General features: G+C 41.8%; 1 protein-coding gene across 6 annotated transcripts in view; it reads left to right on the top strand.

The window, feature by feature from the left end:
- Nucleotides 1-22,095, top strand: part of SUN1 (Sad1 and UNC84 domain containing 1) — a 2,891,160-nt gene that overhangs the window by 1,506,615 nt on the left and 1,362,450 nt on the right. For all 6 annotated transcript variants that reach the window (XM_044089680.1, XM_044089681.1, XM_044089682.1 and 3 more), the window contains 4 exons: nt 148-270; nt 2,059-2,142; nt 2,665-2,775; nt 3,109-3,207. In XM_044089680.1, coding sequence (XP_043945615.1) covers nt 148-270; nt 2,059-2,142; nt 2,665-2,775; nt 3,109-3,207 — 417 coding nt within the window. The remainder of the gene's footprint in view (nt 1-147; nt 271-2,058; nt 2,143-2,664; nt 2,776-3,108; nt 3,208-22,095) is intronic.

Raw genomic sequence — 22,095 nt, 5'->3', positions numbered from 1 at the left:
TGTCTTCATTTTTCCTCCACAATCGTTTAATGGTTCTAAAATGTGCAAGTTGTACCCACTTAACTTTGCTGCCAGCACTTTTTTCATTTATTTGCATTGAAAATGTGTTCTCTATGATAAGGTAATTATGCTCAAATTTTTCAATAGGAGGACTCCATTATTATGCGAGCCGTGTTCTGCATGTCTCCAAATATGCTGCATCATCTCTGGTATCACTGTTCGTGCAGTTTTTTCAAACCGTTTCGTTGAAGCTGGGGTACAAGTCTAAAGGTACCAGATTAGTTTTTACTTTTAACTTATTTCTAAATCTCCTTTTCAGTCATTTCACTCACTCAAACTAGTTTGTGTTGGACTGCATTTTTGTATTCTTGCCAAAAGCATTTTTGGAGAAAAAAGTAATTCAAGTCCTGCAAGAATTAAGAACAATTTAGAACGTTTTTACTTAAGTGTAATAAAAAGTGAAGATAAATTGGTGTATAGATTCCTGTAGAATTTTACAGTGCTGACCAGCATCTCCTGTTAGAGTACATTTTTATTTTATTTTCTCCAAAAAAACTCTCAATTATTTGTACAAGACCTGTATACTTGTTTGCAGTTCACATGTTCGACTGATTTCAGTCGCCATCATGATTCTTCAGAAATTGCATAAACTTGTTGGAGTTGTGTGAATTCTGCAGCAGTAGCTAGTGCATAGTAGTTTTGATAAATTTGTCATCCTTATAGTTGTCTGTGGATCATGAAAGATACTCAGAGACAAACAAAACTCTCTATTCTTTGGAAACAGTGAAAGGAATTGGGGCCATCTGGATAAAGGAAGAGCCACGCAGTAAAATTTATTCAGGTCAAGGGATCTGTGTACAGCATGGTTTCCAGTTTTCCTTCCAAAAGATTGTAGCTTCGTCAGACATGCAGCCTAAAGCTACAGAGCCACAGCCATTGGCCGGTGGCTGAAACACATACTAGCCAGGGAACACTGGAACAAAATTTCCACAGGTTCTTGTAATATTAAATTTTTTTCTGATGGGCTTCTTAAGTGCTCTTTTTACATTAGTGAATTACAGTTAAAGGCTTCATGTAATAAATTAATAATGTTTTAAAAAACACTTAAAAGATATGGACTTGTTTGTGCATGTAACTGAAGTATTATGGAAATGTGGCAATGGTACGCTGACATTTTTGCCTGGTGAGCAAATCTGGAAGTTTTTTAATATTACACTCTAAAACTCATCTGTAACTATTAAAATGCCACAGCTTTCTAGCGAGTTTTTGTACAGTGGAGAAACCCCAAAAGCAGAATAAAAAAGAATGAGCAAGTAAGAACGAGAAAGCCTAAAACCATAAAATCTGCATTTGTTAACTTGTCACTCACTTCCTTCCCAAAACATGAAATGAGGACACACAGAGAACAGACTTTGACATAGAAAGCACTCCTGAACTTCTGATTTAAAAAGTAGCAGAGGGAGTCAGGGAATTAGACAAATGAGGAAAAATAAGCAAGACTCTGAAAGATAAGTTTGAACACTAATGAAGAAGTAAAACATTTCAGAACATGAAAATTAAAGGATTTTTTTTTTAAACACAGTTGAAGTGTCTCCTTATGGTTTCTTTTTTTAGAAATTCTTTATATAGTTTGCTTAGCCCTGCTTTGTTTGAAGAGAACAGAAATGTTTTAAGCATTTGGCAAAACAGACTAATGCACATTGTAATTACTCTGCTTCATGATGTGGTTGGTCCTAGGCACTACCTTTTCAGTACAGTTTTTGTAGCAGTCTGCTAGTTTCCCCGCTGTAGATTGGATTGTTTTCCTTTATGAAACAGTGTGCTGTATCTTTGTCAGCAGTAAACTAACTGCTTTGATGATGTGACTTCATTTTTAGTGTATACTGCAGGTAACCATCTAGTTTTACCTATAAGCAAATTTGAAACATGTCTTCTGTTGCCCTGGCTACAATGCAAATCCACCAGCTTCTTGCTGTAGAGCTTGGCTCAGGTTTTTGTCGCGTTTTCTGCACTTTTTTGTACGAGTAAGATAAATAGCAGAGGTGTTTTTGTTTACAGCTCATTCAAGTTACTGTGGAAGTATGAACATAAATGAATTACACAACAAAGAAAGCCACCTTGGCCTGAATGGGGAATCATTGTGTAAGTAATGTTGTCATTTTTGCATGATGACTATTTTGCAGTCTGCTAGCGACCAAAAGTTGAACTAATGCATTGTACATTGGTTAATCAAATCAGTGAATTTAAGACAAATATGAAAGTAGCAGTTGGTTTAGAAAAAGCCAAGTTAAAATGTAACACTGGGTCTTGGACGTGAATCCCATATAGTAATATGCACTTAAATTTAGATAAGTTCTTTGGAGTGCAGTACATATTTAAAGAAAAAAGACCCAGTTTGTACTTTTCATGTTTGTAAGATAAGGTAATAGTATTTTTTAAGTGTGTTGTGTAATTTTACTTTGGATTTACTAAACGATGGAGAAAGGGAGCTTTGCAACTAGAGTAAAAGTGTTTTTCTATTTTTATATAAAGACTAGGAAAGAAGTTCTTCCTAGCTACAAATAATTTCTGTTGCATTACCATAAGCCTTGTCTCAAATTGCTGTAATGAATATTTGTATTTGACTGTATGCAACTTTAATTACACAACTTCCACAATCAACAGGTGATGACTGTAAGGAGAAGAAGCACCACGAGACACATACAACAGTCCACATACAGTCTTCACGGTCTAAAAGGGTGGCAAGGACCATGTGGCATATCTTTTCATACACAGGTTGAACCTTACACCATACTTTCTTTTTCTTGCTTCACAAAATTATTTTGTAACAGTTAATCAGTGTCTGCTTTACATACTTCTGTCAGTAAAGCAAGAATAGTATCAGTGAATCATTTGGTTCCTCTGCTTTAAGATTTAATTTTGAAAGAATACCACAAATTTGATGCATTTTACATTCTTATGCTTTCTTTCTAGGCACATATGTGATATTTTTATTTATTTGTTATTTTAAATTAACTTTTTGTAATTGTATATTTTAAAGTTTTTCAATATTTCTTAGTTTCTCACATGCCACCCCATTTTAAGTGCTTAACAATTCTGTATTTATAGGCTACTTTTTGCTCCAGGCAGTGAAATCTGTCAGCTCTGTGGGCTGGTTCGTAACCAGAAAGCTCTTGTCTTTTCTGTGGCTGACCATTGTTTCTCCAGGTTACTATTTATATATTTTTTGCATGTTCTGATCATTTATGTGCAAAATTAACATGCTTTGGTGATGATGCTGTCTAACATCTAGAGAGGGATACAAAATGGCTGGCAATATTCAAATGAGTTTTAAAAAACTGTTAAATTTTATAGTTCTATTTTGATTTATCTCGTTAAGGTTCCTTTTATCTGCTGACACAAAACCTGCCAGCTAGGTTGAACCCAAGATGTTTTGCCCTCCTGAATTAGAGGGACGTGAAGTTCTCTCATGGGTGGTGTGTAGAAAAGCATTCCCCACAAACACCTGTGAGAAGTCTGATTTGTGAAATTTGTTACAGACCCTGTATTGGAGGCTCTTGATCTAATAAATCCAGTGCTACTTTCCTTGGTAGTCACTCACTGAGTTCACTGCTTGTTTGCAGTAGGTTGTTATTGTGTCTTTCGGCTTTTCCCGGTAAGGGGTCGCCACAGCGGGACTCCAGTCCACTAATGATTGGCAGTAGATTTTTACGTGCCGAGTTGCCAGCCCTGACACACAACCTTCAATGAAGATATGCCCATTCACGCATGTCTCCACACAGAAGACACTCTAGCTGAGAATCGAACAGGACAACGTCTTACTGTGAGGCGACAACGCTACCGCAGCACCACCACACTAGATGTAGTATTATATTAATTACTGTAGTTAGTAAAGTTTTTCATTTGTAAGCAACTTTGTGTTTAAACTTAGGACTGCTGTTCATCCCGTTTTTAACCCATGTGTGCTGTTTTTACTTACTAAAGTTGTTACAGATTCATGTGTGAACATTGCTCATTGTTATTCAGAGTTCACGTTTAGAGTGTCATGTCTTCCTAAGTGTTATGTTTTTTCTTCCTTACTAAGCATTTTATGCCTATCTGTAGTCCTCCACTTCATTTCTTTCTCGTGCAGAGTATTTATGCTCTGCTACTTTCTTTGTGAAGTAATGTTTATTGATATTGGTCTTGAGTCTTCCTATTGATCTATTACTGCACAGTCTATATTCTGTCTTGTATTTCACTTCTGTCTTGTATATTTCATATGTTGTCAGTGTTCTTAGTTTTCTTTGTGGTCCATGTTCTCCATAATCCTTACCATCTTGGTAGCCTTAAAGAATGTTCGCACTGTGGTCTTTCAGAACTCTGCATACGTCCACATGGTGTCACCAGCATCCCATATGCAGGATGGCATCAGTACTCCAGCATGCTTTGTGTTGTTGGGTTGGCCTTGCAACCCTGTCTTTGTACTACCCAAAATAATTACATATTGATAAGGAAAATAACATTTGCCTTTTTCAGTCGATGTTGGAGTACTTTTTCCAATGTATTAAATTCTTTAACTCCTTATCTGAAGTGCATAATCTTGTACTTGGTTGTTGTGGACCCTGGCTGCTGCAGGCTTTGTGCAGGGCACTTTGGGGTTACACTGGCATGTAGCTCTAAAACAGTTGCACTTCTTCAGCTCAACTTCAAACAAGTTACCCTAATTCCCATGACTTGCCTTGCTGTCTGCCAAAAAAGCCATAAATAGGAGTAGTGTGGTGCTCTGTTTTACACCAGATTTTGTCTCAGCATTGCCACCACCCACTCGCACACTTTCTTTCATTTAGCAAAATCCTGATTTGCCTTAAAATTCAGGTTACACAACCATACCCTTTCAGTTTTCTTCACTTTTGTGTTGAGGGGCATTGTGATGTACTGGGTGTTCTGTTAGTCTTTCTCTGTCTTGTCAGTAATCCACTTAAGGAACTGATTAAATCTGTGCAAACTTGTGCCGTTGCCCATTCTGCATGTTTGGATTCACTAGTATCTATAACTGCACTCAGACTGGTTACTTTTCCTAGTATAAACATGAATAATCTTTAATTGATGTCTCCTTTCTGATCCCTTCTTTGTGATAACTGTTTGGTCCCTAAAGATCACATTTTGAGGAGTCTTGTTGCAACAGTGATATGACTGGATATCTACTCTCTGGTCATTGTCTGGGTTGACCTTCAATTTCTAGCTGTTAAAACTTCCTTTGCCTGAAGTTGATTCTTACTGTTATTGGCTTTTAAAGGTAATTTGTTATACTTTCCATGTAGAAGTACTGTTAATTTGTTTTGCTTTTCCAGGACTTTGCTCTATGCCTCCTCTACCTTTTCCAGTTGCCATTTCTTTCTGGCAGGATGGACACTGGGTATTCCTGTGCTGGGCAAGAGACCAATAGCCCATTCTTTCCTGCCTAAGAACCCTCATCAGTCCTTCGTTCCCGTCTAAAGTCTGGCAGTAGGAAATGGGACAACTAGCAAGCCCTGGGGAAAGTGGCCTATCTTCTCCCCTGGGAGTACTCTTTCCCACCTCAACAGCAACTCTGAGCCTAGTTGCTATTTCCCAAGTGGAAGCATGTCTTTGCATGCTAGTTTCCCTCTTCAGCTACACACTACAAATGCAGTATGGTAGCACAAGCTCTGCTAGCTCAGAACTCCTTAAGAGTCACCCATGTGATGAGCTAGGGCTGACCCCTCAGCCCTTCCCCACAGAATGGGTGGGCAGCGACCACTTATTCCGTCCTACCCGACTAGCTCCTGTAGACACACGAGCCACTGGTCAAACTCCAGATGCTTATAAGTTGGTTAGGGCTTTATCCCCGCTATGCCACAGAGTTAGCTGTGTACAAGTAATGTTATCCTACTTCATCTCCAGTCATTACCACTGTTTTCAAATTCTCTACTTTTCTCCTTCACTAGTAGTGTTTGTCATTTTGGCTTAATTCCATAGTGATGTGAAAAAATGCTGTCCACTCCACACTATGAGATAATAGTTGCATCATGAGTACATTTATGTGGAAGATGGTGACACTACCCCATTACATCTGTAAAATTTTATATCTTTTATAGTAAAGTTTTTTTGGTCTTCAGGCATTGTGTGATGCTGGTAACTGTCTTGTTAACAAAACCGCGGAATTAAAAAAGGCACTGTCAGCTTTCTATTTCAGAAGAAGGTAAGGAAAAATAGAGGTTAAGGAGAAATAAGGAAGGGAAAGGAAATAAACCTTAGGAAAGGCAGAACTTTGAAAGTATCTGATAAGCTTAATGGATATGCAGAATATGTTGAAAGTGGTGTGTGTGTGTGTGTGTGTGTGGGGGGGGGGGTGATGGCTACTCTTACCACATTGCAACTTTCCTTAGGAAAGTTGCCAACTTGCACGTTAATGCTATCTTAACACAGCAATTTGTGTGAAGAAATACAGATGAATAGAGTAATATGCCAGAGATGTGTTTTTTGACAGAAAGAATGTTGTAAAGATTACTTCATAAAACTACTGGAGTAAAATTTCTTGAGTACATTTACTGAAGAAAAAAGCATCTGTGATATCGGTAATACTATTTAGTAAATGTAAAATTCACTCTCTTGTTGGTAAAACAGAGAAATTTTCAAAACCAGTATTTGGGGCATTAAAAGTAACTCTTCAGTAACTGTGCAACATGAGGCACCACCCTTGTACACTTGAATTGTGTCTTTCCCTTCACTCTGGAGTTTCAGAAATTGTAATAATGAAGGAGAGGACTTATTAACCCAGATTATTAGCAAGATTTTGGGATGTTCCACAGGTGCCTGACGAAAGGGGTGGAGTATGGTTTATTAAAGTTTCACATTGGGCCTTTTTCCTTGAACTCAAATGTGTAGCTTTATTAGTTTAATCAGAATTTAAACGTTTAATATTTTGGAAGTGATTGTAAGTTCAGACTGTAGGAGGTGATTCTGCCATCAAATGAAAGTTGAAATTTCCAGCAGCAACTAGTAAAAAAAAGAGTTGTTGCAATCCTTTTGACTAAAACAGTTTTAAACCTCCACTGCTGGTGTTTTGTGAAAACTTTTGGTGATTTCTCTCAGCTTTAACTTTGAGTATTATGGCTAGTAGATGTTTATTAGTCCTGTACCAGGTGGTGTTGCAGCCTACCTATATTTTTGAAAGTACATGCTAGTACATTTTCATTATTTTATCGCTTGTTTAAGTACTGTAGGAATATTAGTGTTTATGAAGTCCTCTCTGATTTTTGGCTTTATCCACGATGCAAAAAAGAAAAAAAACAAATCATTGAAAGGAGATTGCATTGTAAATGTTAATTTTGAAAGATTGGTTTTAAAGTGATTTTACTGGATGGCATTACTCATTTCCTGCATTCTAGAAAATGTATGCAAATGAGTTCGGTGGAATGAAGGTAAAAGTAAACGTGTGTGTGTATATACTGAATGTGATGAAGGAACACCTCTGAAAGCTTCTACCAAGAGATAAAATGTAGCCTGTCCAAAAATAATTAAAATTTCCTTCACTGGTTAAAGAGAAGCATTCAAATTCCCTACAACGGTGAAGGTCCCGGAAGAACTTCATGCTTTTAAGGTGATTTCCCCTTCTGAGTGTGAGATTCCTTCTGAAAGAGAAGCTCCTGTTAGATCTTACCTGATTTTCTGAGAGACTTACAGATAGATAATGGGAGCTTATTTTTTCCCTAGTGTATGTACTAGTGCATGTACCAAAGCCAGCTCCATTGCAGGCCTAGCACCATAGAAGACTACTACTGTTTAGAATGGAGTATCTTGAAACCTGATTGCACATCAGTCTTGCGTTAATAGGACCAGTGTAAGTTGCTTCAAGGTTCATTCCTAGTCTTTGGAATATATCTTCCTGATCCACTCCAGCCATATTGTCTTTGATTAGAGCATTCATCTATTTTGTTACATTCTTTAGAAGGAGAAGGCTTTTGTATGAGGCATGTCAAATCCACTTTACTAATGAACACAAATTTTGGAATATCAACGGTCCCCATCTTCAGCATACTACACAGCCTGGCATTTTCATTTTAAGGAAGCATTGATTTTATGAAGAAATGTTTATCTCCCCATGAGTACTTTACTGACGGAGGTACTTACTCGCTCATTCTCTTGGGTGTTCTTGGGTAGATCTTTGTTTCCCTTGTGAATTGTTTAAACACCTTTATTAGGTTATCAGTTGACATAGGTGCATATACATTAATAGAGAAGAAAAGAAAAACATATTTTGTCATATTCGTGCATTATACATTATGTATTTTATTCTTTTTAAAAATTTTCATTCCAACTTTACATACATTGCTGAGTTCCTGCCTTCCATTAAATCTCACCCCTTCTCTTCAGCGTTATTCTTCTTGTGTAATAATAATCTGTATGTTTTTTATTTCTCTTAAGGATCTGCTTCCAGATTCCTCCTCTCGTCTTATTTCTCATACTTAAGTCTGTTTCATCATCATCCCTTTCCACTTTGATTTATAACCTTCTCCTCATGTTATGTATGTAGGTTCATAGGTTTATACTAGGCTATCTGCCCTAAGGCATTTATAAGCCTAGCCCAAATTTTTGTGGCTTACGCCACCCCTTATATGAAAAAATACTGTGCCCATTAGTTTGTTGTGCCTCTGTCCAGCAGTGACACAGAGATGATTCCCGGGGTAAACCTACGATATGAGCCTTAACTGCTCAGTTAATTATACATTCAAATCAGGCATGTTCTGTGGAGCGGCTCAACTTATTGCACTTAACCCTTGCACTGTTTCCCTCCCAAATAAATTTCTTCAACTCTTTGTCCACAACTTCTGCGGTTGATAAAATTATACATGACCTGTATAACAACCTAAACAGACTAAAATCCTATCTGGTGTCTTCTCAGTCTGGCTTCAACTTGTGAGGTTATCAGATCCAACATTGGCCAAATCTTCCAGACTTCATCTTGCTGGGCTGCACCTCCTCTCCCCACAATCCACCTCTCCCCAACAGACACCCCCTGCTGCCATTCCCCATCAGCAGCTCAATCCGTGGCTCTGCAAACATTTATCATTTTGGTGCTTTATTTGTAGGCTTTCTCTAGTGTATTTTTCCCATGCCCTTTAATGATGGTGGTTTTTAGGTTATGTTCGGTATAAGATATGGTAGTTAGATTGACTACGTTTAGGCTTAGATTTGTTATTCTCATTGTGGTGTGTATACTTGGCAGCAGGCTTTTCCTGCCTTTTTGAGTTTGTTTGCAATAATAATATCTTATCTCCAGGTGTAGTAAGCTTAGTGTTTTTTTTTCTTCTGTGTAGTGTGTTTGCTGGTAAGGTTCTACCTTATCCATGGATAAGGGATTCAAAAAATTTATTGCTTGTGGGCACAAGCTGCCCTCACAGGATGCACACGATAAGTTAGTTTGTTGTTTGGGGGCTGCCCACCTTGACTCCCCGTACTTGATCTGTGAGGGAGTCAGATGTAGGGCAGTGAATGAGATAAGGGTGAAGTTGGCCCTTATGGGCCTACTTCTAGCTTGTTGTTTTTTGGTGCTGAAGGACTGCTCCAAAAGCCTCACTGCACTTCCAAGTACTTCAAGACCTCCAGAGGGGATTGTAAGAGGTTGTCCTCTGTCTCCATACAGGGACCCTCTTTTGGTTTGCCAGACCCTAAGATCCCAAGGTCTTCAGGTATACCAGCAGCCGTGGCACTGGCTCTGACTCCTTAGAACCAATCACACTCTGCTGACTACGAGCAAGGTTGCATATTTAGTCCTCAGTATACCAAGGTACCAAGCCCCCACCCCTTTTTTTTTTTTTTTTTTGGTCAAAGGGGCTCCATAAGTTTAGTTAGCTTCCCCCTTCTCCCTGTTTACTCCACAGGAATTGTCCTGGAGTCCTTCCTAACCCTGGTTCTGAGTCTATTCAGCTTGGATCCTGTAGGTGGGTTCTTCATCTTCCAAGTGACCCTTCAAGCTTCTGTTGGTGGCTTTATCCCCTCAGTCATCGAGGTCAGTGGGCAGTTTCAAAGTGTAAAACTTTGAACAGATGATTAGGTCATTTTTGCAAACTCAGATGCTTTTAGGTTTTATCCCCTGGTGTCCAGGACCTCTTCCCGGAACCTTGGTTCTGTCACCCTGGTTTCCTCCTTCGATCCCTGTGAATCTGAAGTCCCCTGACCTGGCTGTATTCCCACCCTTGGGGTTGGATCCAGCATTTTGGCCATCCTTGGCTCTGACTCCAACCTTGGTCTCATCAACTCTGGCTATGTTGGAGTTGAGCAGACCTTGGAACTGTGGCATTAAGGCTGGCATTTCAGGGTCAGGTTTGACAGTCCCATCTTCAGGTTTGTCCTTCCCACTAGGAACTTCAGCTTTCAACAGCTCAGCTCCAGTCTCAATGTCAGAGTGAGGTGCATCTCCCCTGGATTCGGACACATCTTGGGAATCTTCGGATACTAGGACTTTCGGCTCTAGGAGGCCAGTGTCCACCTCTGCTTTTTGTCAAGCATAGAATGTTCTTCACTCAGGAGATGGGCCAGTCTTCCATAACTGATGTTAAGTCCCCATTCTCATCTGTACCTGTTGTTGGAGAGCCAATGCCGGTTGGTCTCCAATCCACTCACCTGGCAAGGGCTTCCTGCATCTTTACCTTCTCCTCCAGCTTTGCTGGAGTGGGAGGACTCTGGGAAGAGGTGGTACAAGAGAAAGCACCTTGATTCCCCTGATGTCCCTCTCACTGACAATACTGACCTTGAAGAAGAAGAGGGGTCCTGTAAATCACCATGACTTGCTGCCTCCTTTAGTGATCTCTTGGTGCTTCTTCAGCAGCATGGCGGCTGGATCACGCAATCTCTGTAGGCCCATCTATGCCTTGGGTGGTTACTCCTCCTTTTGCGCTCTTAGACCTAGTGTCTCGGAGGGTGTGGAACGAACCTGACATAGTGGAGCCAATTCCTAAGAAGCCTGACAAAGTTTTTGCTCCTCCCAAGGATCAGCCATGTTGGAGTAAGTGCCCAGCTATGGATGCAATCGTGATGGTGTCTGCCACGAAGAGGAAAATCTCTAAGGAGAGTTCTTCTGTCTGTCCCCGGAAAAGAGAATCTCAGGCTTTGCATCACATTAGGAAGTGATCTTGTGCCTCAGAGACATTTGCTCAGAAGGCAGTCAGCTACTTAACCTAATTGATAAGGCTTCAATGCGATTTTGTGGCTGAAGTGTTGAGGAACATTGACAGAGAGCAGTTTCTGGAAGTTCAGAAGACACTGGAGACTCAGCTTTCTAGTCTTCAGTCTTTTGCCAGTGTTTCCATGGGGATAATTTCAAACACAGTTGATGGAACGTCCCGAGCAGCTGACATTGGCATTCCATGCAACGTCATGGTTAGATGCTGTTTTGCGGATTGCCCCAAGGTTTACTTTAATCCCCCTTTCAATAGCTCTTCCTTGTTTGGGTCTAAGATTAAAGACATTCTTATATCATTTACGAGTGAACAAGAAGGGACAACACTGTCTGCCATAACAGTGTGTTTTGCTACCCTTCAGTGAACCTTCTGAAGAAATCAGAAGGGAGCAAACATCTCATTTTTAGAAAGTCGAGGCAGCCATACCAGGGCGCTCCTTCTGAGGTTTCCTTCTGTGGCAGGGTGAAGACAACATAATGTGCTGCCCATGGGGCAGGGGTGGACTGCAAATTAAGGCTTCTATGGAGCATTCTCTGGTGGGTTCTTTCAGTGATCAGGGGTCACTTGGCTCTTCTCCTAAAAGCTGGACAAAGAGGCACTCCAGAAGCTTTCTGCGCTTCCGGATGCAGGCCAGTCTTTACCAGTTCAGAGCCATGATATTTGGTTTAACATTCTGGCTGACAGTTTGAGCAAGAATAGATTTCTCACAAGTGCTCTTTGAATCTGAGAGTGGCAGCTTGGATCTTCTGGCGCTGGTGCATTCTGTGTTACAACCTCTTTGCTTACCCTAACACCAAATGCAACAGCTATTTTGACGTAGTCCCTCCTCAGAGGCAGTCACCCAGAGATTATCTTCTGTATGCTTAGCTCTGGGTCTCTTGTATGCTTATCCCCAGATGTCATTGTATTCACATGTTGCAGTATTCTGTAGTCTTGGTCCTCCTCCTCTTGCTACCTAATCGACCGGCTAGTCCTCAAAAGTTTGTAGTCACTGCTAGGTGTGTGGGACTTCTGACTTGGCTAGACTAGCATGGGCCATAAAAGTGATGTCTGCGTACACCAGACCTTAGGACTTCTCTGCCGCCAGTCGAATGTTAGCTGTTCTCGCCATACTAGTCGGAGCAAGCATTATTGAGTTAATACTCCATTGAGGATCTTTTGTTTTGGGTCATTGCATGCTGGTATATGTTCATGTCATCCAGAATGGGTAAGTGCAAGTGCGGCCGTCTTTCCCCACAGAGATGCCCATGAGCTTTGCCTGTTTTGTCTGGGTCTGTGTCACGACCATAAGGCCTGCTCAATATGCAAGGCCTTCATCCAGAAAACCCTGCATAGCAGATTGCATGCTTTAAGCATATACCTTTAGAATCAGCAACTCAAGCATTTAGCAGTAGGCATGGAGGGAAAGTCCGGTCTGCCTGTTGATACACCCAAGAAAAAGTCTAAGACCTTGAGGCCTGAAACTGAAGTTACGCTTCTGCCTCTCGACGTCCATCCTGTGTCCGATGTCTGCTTGGAGGGATGATTGGTTACTGACTATTCAGGTTCAATGAGTACCAACGTGGAAGCCGTAGAACCCTTTGTGGAAGGCACATCCTTGGAGGTCCTGCAGACGGCTTCCCATGCCAAGAGGGAACCTAGGCTTGCAGTGGCTGACCGGATGGATCCCTCCCCTAGTGCGCTGCTGCCCGACTCCAGGCCTACTCTGGCCCAGACGCTTGATAGGCCTTCTATGAAAAAGAAAGAAAACAGGAAGCATACCTCTCCTCCAGTGGAAAGTCAGCCTGATTGGTAGGCTTTATCACAAAGCCTCTTCAATGCCTTCATGGCCTTAAGGCCTGCTTCTTCAGTACCTTCACCAGTGACGACTCCCCCCCCCCCCCTTGTGTTGAGTCCTAGGCCCCAAACCTTTGACTCCTCTCAAGTGGAAGAGGAGGAATTCTCGGACTCTTCCTCAGAGGAATCTCTCTCTTATGTTTCCCACCCCTCCTGGATATTGCTTCCCCTGAGGAAGAATCTGCTGAATTAGATTCCCCAACAGAGTATCTCACCTTTGGAAAGACCATTGCTAAGATTAGGGAGCACTTAAATGGATTCATCTGAGATGACAGAAGTTCAGAAAAGGTACTATGAACTTCTCCAGGTGGAGTCCCCTGCTCCTTCAGCTATCCACCCAGTACTGCCAGCTTTTTTTGATGATTTCAGTGCAGCTTCCCTGAACCCAGGCTCACTCCTCTGCCCCCAGCAGATCTGACAGGTTTTACAAAGTTCCTGAGAGCTAAATTCTTGGTAAAATGCCATGCAACTAACCCAGGCACAATCTGTCTCTGCAGACAAGGCATCTAAACTCCTTCCTCCTCCTTCCCTCCTTCATACTGACAAAGATAGCAAGTCTGTGGAATGTTTGGGAAAAAAGGTGTATACATCTTCCACCCTGGCATTCAGGGCAGTCAGCTACCAGACCCACATGTCCAAATATGCCTTAGCTCTTTTGCAAAAAAGTCTCAAAACAGTTGACTGACATTCCTGATTCCCAGGCCAAAGCTCAACTCTCTAGCCTCAGTTCCTTAATCTGTCAGGTCACCAGACACTCCATTAGGTGTAGCTGCGATGCTGCAGAGGCCTCAGCAAGGTCAGCTGCTTCAGCCTCTGGCCTCAGACGGTATTCTTAGTTAAGACTTTTTAGCCACTACCTGATGACATCAGGGCAGAACTCTTATTAGATGCACCTTTAGACAACTCTGCTCTTTTTGGCACCAAAGTAGCAGAGCTATTTAAGACTTTGCAACAAAAGGGGATGGAGCTACAAGTCTCTCTCCTAACTCCCAAGTTCCATGGAAATTACCCGTCAAAAATTCCATTTATCAGAAACACTCTGCTGCCACCCCCCCCCCCCCCTCCAGACCTAGGAAACCTACCAGGGACCAAACCACTCTTGCCAGACCTGCCCAGCCTCCAGCTCAGAGGCATCAATTTCAAGACAGGGCAGGTAGTCTGTGACTACCTGCCACTCTTGACCCCTCCCCATCCCACTATCGCTAGGACTCTCTCACTGTCTTCTGGTATGGAGTAACATCACCACAGACAGGTGGGGTCCTATCCATATTAGAAAACGGTTACTTTATGACATAGAGGGGGTAACCCCAAGTCTCCAAAGAGCAGCTCCCCCTCTTTCAACCAGTTTTGGACAACCTCACAGCCCAGGATACCATCCAACCTGTCTCTCGGACAGAAAGGGAAAAGGATTTTATTTCAGGTTCTTCCTAGTCCCAAGGAAAGATGGCCCCTGGAGGCCAATTCTGGATCTTTCCCACCTAAATCTTTTCCTGCAAGTGCCCACCTTTTGGATGCTCATCTTGCAAACTCTGTTCCCTTTGATTTTGTCTCAGGAGTTCATCGCCACCTTGGACAGCAAGGATACCTACTTTCACATCTCCATAAGGCCCAAGTTCAGGATATACCTGCATTTCTCTGTGGCCTCTTCTCATTATCAATTCTCGACCTTGCCCTTCATTCTCTCCACAGCATCAAGGGTCTTCACCATGTGCCTGGCACCAGTGGTGGCCTTCTGTAGGACTCAAGGGATTCAAATCTTCCTTATCTAGATGACCTGTTCATCTAGGTGGATTGTAAAGAATTCCTCCTGCTCCACTTACAGACAGCCCTTGCCCTCCTGCAGGCAGGGGGTTTCCAGATAAATTATCCCAGGTCCAAGCTGACTCCCCGATCAGGACCTAGCCTTTTTAGGTGCAGGATTCGGACAGATATCATGAAGGCTTCATATGACCCCAGAAAGTGGAAACGTTAACACAGTACCTGCTTTTGATCAGCCAGGCCACAGAACTGACTGCCAGGCAGTACCTCAGGCTCCTGGGCCGCATGGCTTCAACTACTTACATGTTACCCTTGGTGAGACTTCACATGAGGAAGCTTCAGTGGTACCCAAGATCCATTTAGACTCAGCACTTTCATCCTCTGAACTACAAAATCCCCTTCTTACCCTGGCTCAAGAAAGAAATCCAGTGGTGGTTGAATCAGGTGAGCCCCAACCTGGACCTACCTCTTCAAACCCCCCTGCCACTGCAGGAAATGTACACAGATGCCGCAGACTGGAGGTGGAGAGTGACTGTGGGCCCCTTAGAGTCCAGGATACCTGGTCAGACTCCAATAGATGAGAGCACATCAGTGTAAGAGAGATGAGAGCATTTCTTTTGGCCTTGAAAGCCTTTCAGCCCAAACTGAAACAGGGCCCTCTAAAACTTTTAAAGAAAATACTACACTTCTGTGGTATGTCAACAAGCAAGGGGAAACAAAATCGTACTTGCTATGCAGAGTAGCTCTGCTAGTGTGGGAGCTGACCGTAAAACAGGGAGTAACACTTCAGGTAGTCTACATCCCTTCAGAACAGAACTCTCAAGCAGACACTTTAAGCAGGTCCATGTTACAGTCCCACAAATGGATTGTTCCACAGGAATGTGTTCTTGGACTTGGTCCACAGATGGGGGTACACCTCAAATAGATCTGTTTGCCTCTCCCATGAACAGGCAACTTCCATTCTTTTGCAGCAGGCTGCACAGCCCTCTGGCGAGGGCAACGGATGCCTTCTCAATATCTTGAATGGGGATGTTTCTCTATGCATTTCCCCCCTTCCCTCTTATTTAGAAAGTCCGACTGAAGATTCAGCAGGACAGACCAAAAATCTTGTTGGTAACCCCCTTTTGGCCAAGACAGCACTGGTACCCCCTCCTACTGCATTTAGCCAAGGGCAACCACCACAACTTACCCCACAGAGTGAACCTTCTCACACAGGACAAGATATCTCTAATCCATCCACACTGGCAATCTCTACACCTCACCCTGTGGGTGAGGGAATTCTGATCCCTTACAGACACATATATGGGTCTATATTATATTTTCGAAAGTTTCAAACCTCGAACACCATATGAGCGATGTTTGAAATTCCGAAAATATAATAACAAAATAAAAAAACTAAACGCTGCGCCCCCCCCCCACACCCCCGCTACTTAAATATTCCTACTCCGAGATCACACTGCATTGAAGTAAAGGGAAAATATTCCCTACGGCGATTTCTGTGTTACGCGCGCAATGTTTCGACCAATCAGGTTCGCTCAATACGCGTTCGGCGTTTACAATTTTTGATCAAGCGATAGGAACCCCACCTATACAATGAGTTCATGCTCACAGTCCTGCAGTAGGCCAAGAAACCCAATACCAGGAGATCTTGTGTATCTAAATGGAAAAGATTCTCCATATGGTGTCTCCAGAGATAATTGGACCCATTAGAGTGCCAAGCCCCTTTGGTAATGTCCTATCTGTGTGAACTTTTGCAGTCAAGATTAGCATACTCCTCCATCAAGACTTGTCTGTCTGCCATCTCAGTTTGTCTGCCTCTGGAATCCCCACTGACTTCCAGACTTCCTGCAAAGTTGTTTTTAAAAGGAGTGCTGCATTCCAGGCTCCTCAGGAAACCCATCCCCCTTTTCTGGGACCTGAATTATGTCTTGGAGAAGCTCACGCCCCCCCCCTTTTGAACTAGCATCCAGGGCTTTTGTGAAACACTGCACATGGAAAACAGTATTCCTAGTGGCCTTGACTTCGACTAGAGGCGTGTCTGAGCTACAAGCTCTCATGGTCATTCCCCTCATTCTCATATTTCACAAAGACAGGATAACCCTGCACCTACTGTACATGAGGCTGTAATGCTACCCATTTAGCTACATGGATACTTAAAAAGTTAACCTGCCCTCCCTTGTATCAAACCCTGCACCAGATGCTTCATAATCTTTGTGTATTTGATCCCTGCACCTACTTACACACAAGGCTGTCACTCTAACCATTTGACTACATGGACCCTTAAGACCAATCCAGCCTTCATGCCCAAAGTGGTAAATGAGTTTTCCTTAAACCAAGTCATCCACCTCCCCACCTTCTTTGCCTACCCACAAAGTGACAGTGAGAGAGTCTTACACTCCCTTGATGTGCACAGACAGTTTAGGTTGTACCTGGACAAGACCAAGTCCTTCAAGAAGTCTGACCAATTTCTCTTTCTACACCAGAGCCCTGGGGAAAGCTGTAACAGAACAGACAGTCCCAGCCTGGATTTCCAGGACAGTTTCCTTTTGCTGTGCACACCATGGGGAAAAGCATTGGGGTCCAAGGTTAAAACACACTTCACTAGGGCTATGGTCTCTTCTGGAGCCTTCTTTAAAGGTCTGGCCACCTCTACCATTTTAGAGGCAGTCACTTGGACATCTGTCCATGCATTCACCAAGCATTGCAAAGTAGACCAGATCTCTAGGTCCAGGGCTGGATTTTCTAGGGCTGTCCCCCATGGATTCGTAGAGAATTCCTTCAAGCCGCCACCCTCTTCCTCACAGTGAGCTTTGGCACTCATCCAAGAGTACAGACTGCTGCAACATGTGAATAGAAAGACATAGAACAGTTGTGTAAAATCTTACCATAACCATAGATGTCTTTCTCTTCCATGTAGCAGTTTTCCTTCCCTCTCTCCTGTTAATATACTTTTCCTTCTTGGATGGCACTGCACTTGCACAGCATGTCCCTATGACTGGGGTCATACTGAGGTGCTCAGGTCTGAGGTCTGGTTTGGTGTATGCAGATGTCACTTTTATGGCCCACGCTAGTCTAGCAATGTCAGACGTCTTATGCACCTAGCAGTGACTAGAAACTTTTTGAAGACTGGCGCGATGTTCGGTTAGCAAGAAGAGACCCAAGAGTACAGCATACTGCAAAATAAATGCAAGAAGTCAATGAATGTGCCACCTCCTACTTGCCAACTCGTTTTAAAAACTATTAAAAACACTCTTCATTCAGAGTTCTAAAATCAGGACAATCAAGACAATCAGGACAAGCGCTTTTGGTTAATCAAGCCTTCTTCAGATCCTGTTTCATTTAAAAGACCATGCTTTTTAATACAAAACATCTACCACTCTCCTTCAGTGACATCACTTCTTAAGGTGGAAGTAGGCAGAAAAAATGTTCATCTTTTACTTTTAAAACCTCGCTCTTTTAAAACGCATTCTTCGGCACATCTCTGTTATAAGAAATGAGGTAGAAAGTAATACCCCTTATCAACATATTTTCAAATTCAGTAACCACTCCTTTAGATTTATGGCACACTTGTGTATTAAGGAAACTGTACAAGGTGGGGATTTATCGAATAGAACTGAAGCTGAAGAAGCAAAATGGATTATGGATCTGAGAGTGGATCACCTACCAGGATTGAATGGAGTTGTACCCCTGAAACCTATTTTAAAAGAGTGAGGTTTTAAAAGTATAAGATGAACATTTTTTCTGCCTACTTCCACCTTAAGAAGTGATGTCACTGAATGGGAGTGGTAGATGTTTTGTATTAAAAAGGATGGTCTTTTAAATGAAACACGATCTGAAGAAGGTTTGATTAACCGTAAGTGCTAGTCCTGATTGTCCTGATTTTAGATATTTGAATAAAGAGTGTTTTTAATAGTTTTTACGAGTTGGCAAGCAGAAGGTGCCACTTAAATTGACTTGTATTTTTTTTTGAATGAATGGCCTTTATTGGAGTGATTTGAATTTCGTGTTTTAGAGTGTACTGCAACCTAACCAAATTATTAAGTCTGTGATTTTATACAAGGCAATATACTACATGGCTGGAAGTATATCAACCTTAGTTCATTATAGCTGCATCCTGACATACACTTTGGATTATCACAGCATCAAAAATATTATTGAAGAAAACTGGGACATCGTCACAGGAAACCCTTTTCTGATTAACATCTTAGGTGAAGCCCCATCATTTGTTTATAGGAAGGCCAGGAATATTAGAAGTTTTGTTGAATTTAAACCTAGACCATGTGAGAAAAGCACTAAAAGATGTGAAACTAATTGTACATTTTGTATATTTATACAGCAAGGTGATAGTTTTTATTGCCCTTATTTAAAGAAGATCATTAAAACCAGTGCAGGGGGTGACTGTAACACTGAAAAAGTAATTTACAGGGCACAGTGCAATGAATGTGATGCATTCTATGTGGGCAAGACTGTAAATAAATTCAAGCGAAGGATTTCATGTCATCTGTCAGAAATCCGCTCTGGATGTAAAAATAATGCACTAGCCAAACACCTTTCTCTTCATAAAAGAGACACAGGTTTTAAGTTCCAGATCCTGGATCGCATAGACATGGGTGATCTTGAAGGTGACATCCTGAATATTCTGGAGAAACGTGAACTCATGTGGCAATTAAAGCTGAACTCTTTTAGAAAGCCTGGACTAAACTACTACTGTTCAATTAAAAGTGCACTGGAACTTAGAAAATTGCCACATTGTTTACATGACTAATTGTATTTTATTTAATTTTTTTCTACAAATTGGTTTTAAATGCCATTTTAAATCATTTGAAATTTAAGTGTATATTTTGTTTCCATCATCTTATATATATTTTTTTTATTTTTTTCTGGTTCTCTTTTTTTTCCACTGTATTCAAAATGATGGTAATAACAATACTAACTAATTATACAATTATATGGGTTTTTAGGGTTCTTGTACACAGACCTGAAGAAGTCTAGAAGGACAAAAGCGATCTTTGTTAACAATAGGTTATGAAAATAGAAACTGATTTTTACATGCAAAATGTATATGTATATATTTATATATAATTTTTGATCGCAAAATGAACTAAGGTTTATATATTTCCAGCCATGTAGTTTATTGCCTTGTATAAAATCACAGACTAAATAATTTGGTTAAATAAGATGTACCATTAAAGTACATTAGGGCTATATATTATTATGACAGCTACTAGGTAGGGCAGGACCAGCTCGAATGTCACACTGATGGGGGAAGGGATGTGAATTTAACATGTGTACCAATAACACTTTGTTTTACAGCACAATAAACCACTCCCATGTCTGATGAAAAGTATATATATATATTTAGAAAGCTTGTGAGGAAATTATTACTCTTTTTTTGTTTTACTTGGATCGCTTGTCTGTGTACTTAAAGGATTTTCGACTGGAAACAGACTGCCTGCCTTGCTTGGATTACTTTTGAATACTTAGTAATACTGTAGAATTATATATTTTTTCTATTATTACTTTTTGACTTGAGTTTACGTTCGCTACTTCTACTACTATTGTCTGATCTGATTAATATACAGTGATTAACTAGAAATATATGGACTGAAAATCTTCCACAGAGAAGTTTCTTGCACTGTTTTATCCTGATTTCTGAGACCGGAATCTGTACAGACGTGTCAGATGGTGTCTGTTGTCCCGAACTCAAACTACGTAAGTGCAAAACAAAAAAAAAAACCTAAGGTCTTCAGGTGAGTCATTCGCCCTCTGACTGTCCTACTAGACTGGTGATTGTTGAGGAAGGTGAGGCACTTTTGCAGTCGCCTTCAACCTTTGAAACAGTGGCCTAAGCCTCTGTTGAGACCCGTTTGAGGTCAGACGTGCCATAGGTCCCTTCTACTTCTACAGCACATACCTTTGGCTCATCAGTTGGTTCAGAGACTGCTCAACAGGCCATAGCTGCCGATGAGTGTTTACAGATCGATGACACTTCAAGGCTTAGGCTTATGCCCGATGTGTTTTCAACCCAGAGAGTCGTTGCCAGGGTGTCAGATGCACCTAGCCCTAAGGTCAAAGCCACCCTAAAGAAAGGCAGTGTGGCAGGGCCTTTGCCTAGGCCTATGGGCTCCCAGTTACAGGGATCCCAACAGGATTTGATCAAACTGGCTGAAGATTTAATTAGCATTGTAAGGGCTAGACAGACCACGGGGATATAACCCCAGGAAAAGGAAAAAGGGATACTACTGCTGAATTTTTTCCAGGTCCATTGCAATCAGAAGAAAAATCTGATTCAGAAGAATCTGGATCAAAGAAAGGCCCCTCTTACACATCCTATGAGGAATCTGATTCAGACGAAAATCTTCCTCCTGCTTCCCCACCAGAGGATCTCACATTTGGAGACACACCATGCTGCTATGAGAGAGCATTTTCAGTGGGAGGTACAAGAATGCCCCCAGGCCAAAAAGAGAGGGAGTTCTTGGACCTCCCTGAGCACAAACCCCTAGCTATTCCAACCATTTTGTAAGTGGTGGAGGATGTTTTCCAGGATGCCTCCTTAAATCCGGACTCTCACCTCCCTGCCCATAGAAAGTCAGACAGGTTCTGTAGGATACAAGACTTATCTGTTTAAAAAACCTTCTGCTGACCCAGAAGTGCTCACTCCAGGCCCTGAAGTGGCTAGAGCCAGTTCCTCCAGAAATGCTTTTCTTGTGGACAAAGAGAGTAGGTCCTTGATAGATTTGAAAAGAAAGTATACACTTCCGCCACTCTGGCTCTCAACTGTCAATTCCATATGATCAAATACCAGTAAACCATTCTCGATCAGCCTAAGATATCTGTCCTAGAGAATAAAAATCTTTCCAAGGAACTTTTAGACCTGTGCCACTCCAGTTTCCAGGTAGCTAAACATTCCCTGTACTGTGGGTATGATGCCATGGAGGCCTCCTAAAGGGCAGCTGTCACTGGTTTAGTGATTAGGAGACATGCTTGGCTTAGGGAGCAATCTCTCCCTGGTCATTTAAAGGCTAGCCTTTTGGACGCACCCCTTGACAAAGACTGCTTGTTTAGTCCTAAAGCAGAAGCAGTCCTTAAAATTATGGAGGCCAAGACTAAGTCTGTGCAAATGGTTAAGGACTCCTGCAAGTGCAGCCTCCTAGGTTCAGCAGGAACTTCCTTGCTAAGCATTGGTCATTTCCCACCCAACCTAGGAGTAAACAGAGGAAGGCCTCAGTGGGACAGAACTCTCAGGCAAAGACCTCAGCAGCAAAGATTAAAGCAGTGGACCTCTGAAATTCACAGGTGAGGACATTCTAGGCCACAA

This window comes from Protopterus annectens, chromosome 12.part0 (assembly GCF_019279795.1).
Source record: "Protopterus annectens isolate FY-2018-M chromosome 12.part0, PAN1.0, whole genome shotgun sequence".
NCBI lineage: Eukaryota > Metazoa > Chordata > Ceratodontiformes > Protopteridae > Protopterus > Protopterus annectens.
This window is presented reverse-complemented; position numbering and strand designations above follow the sequence as displayed.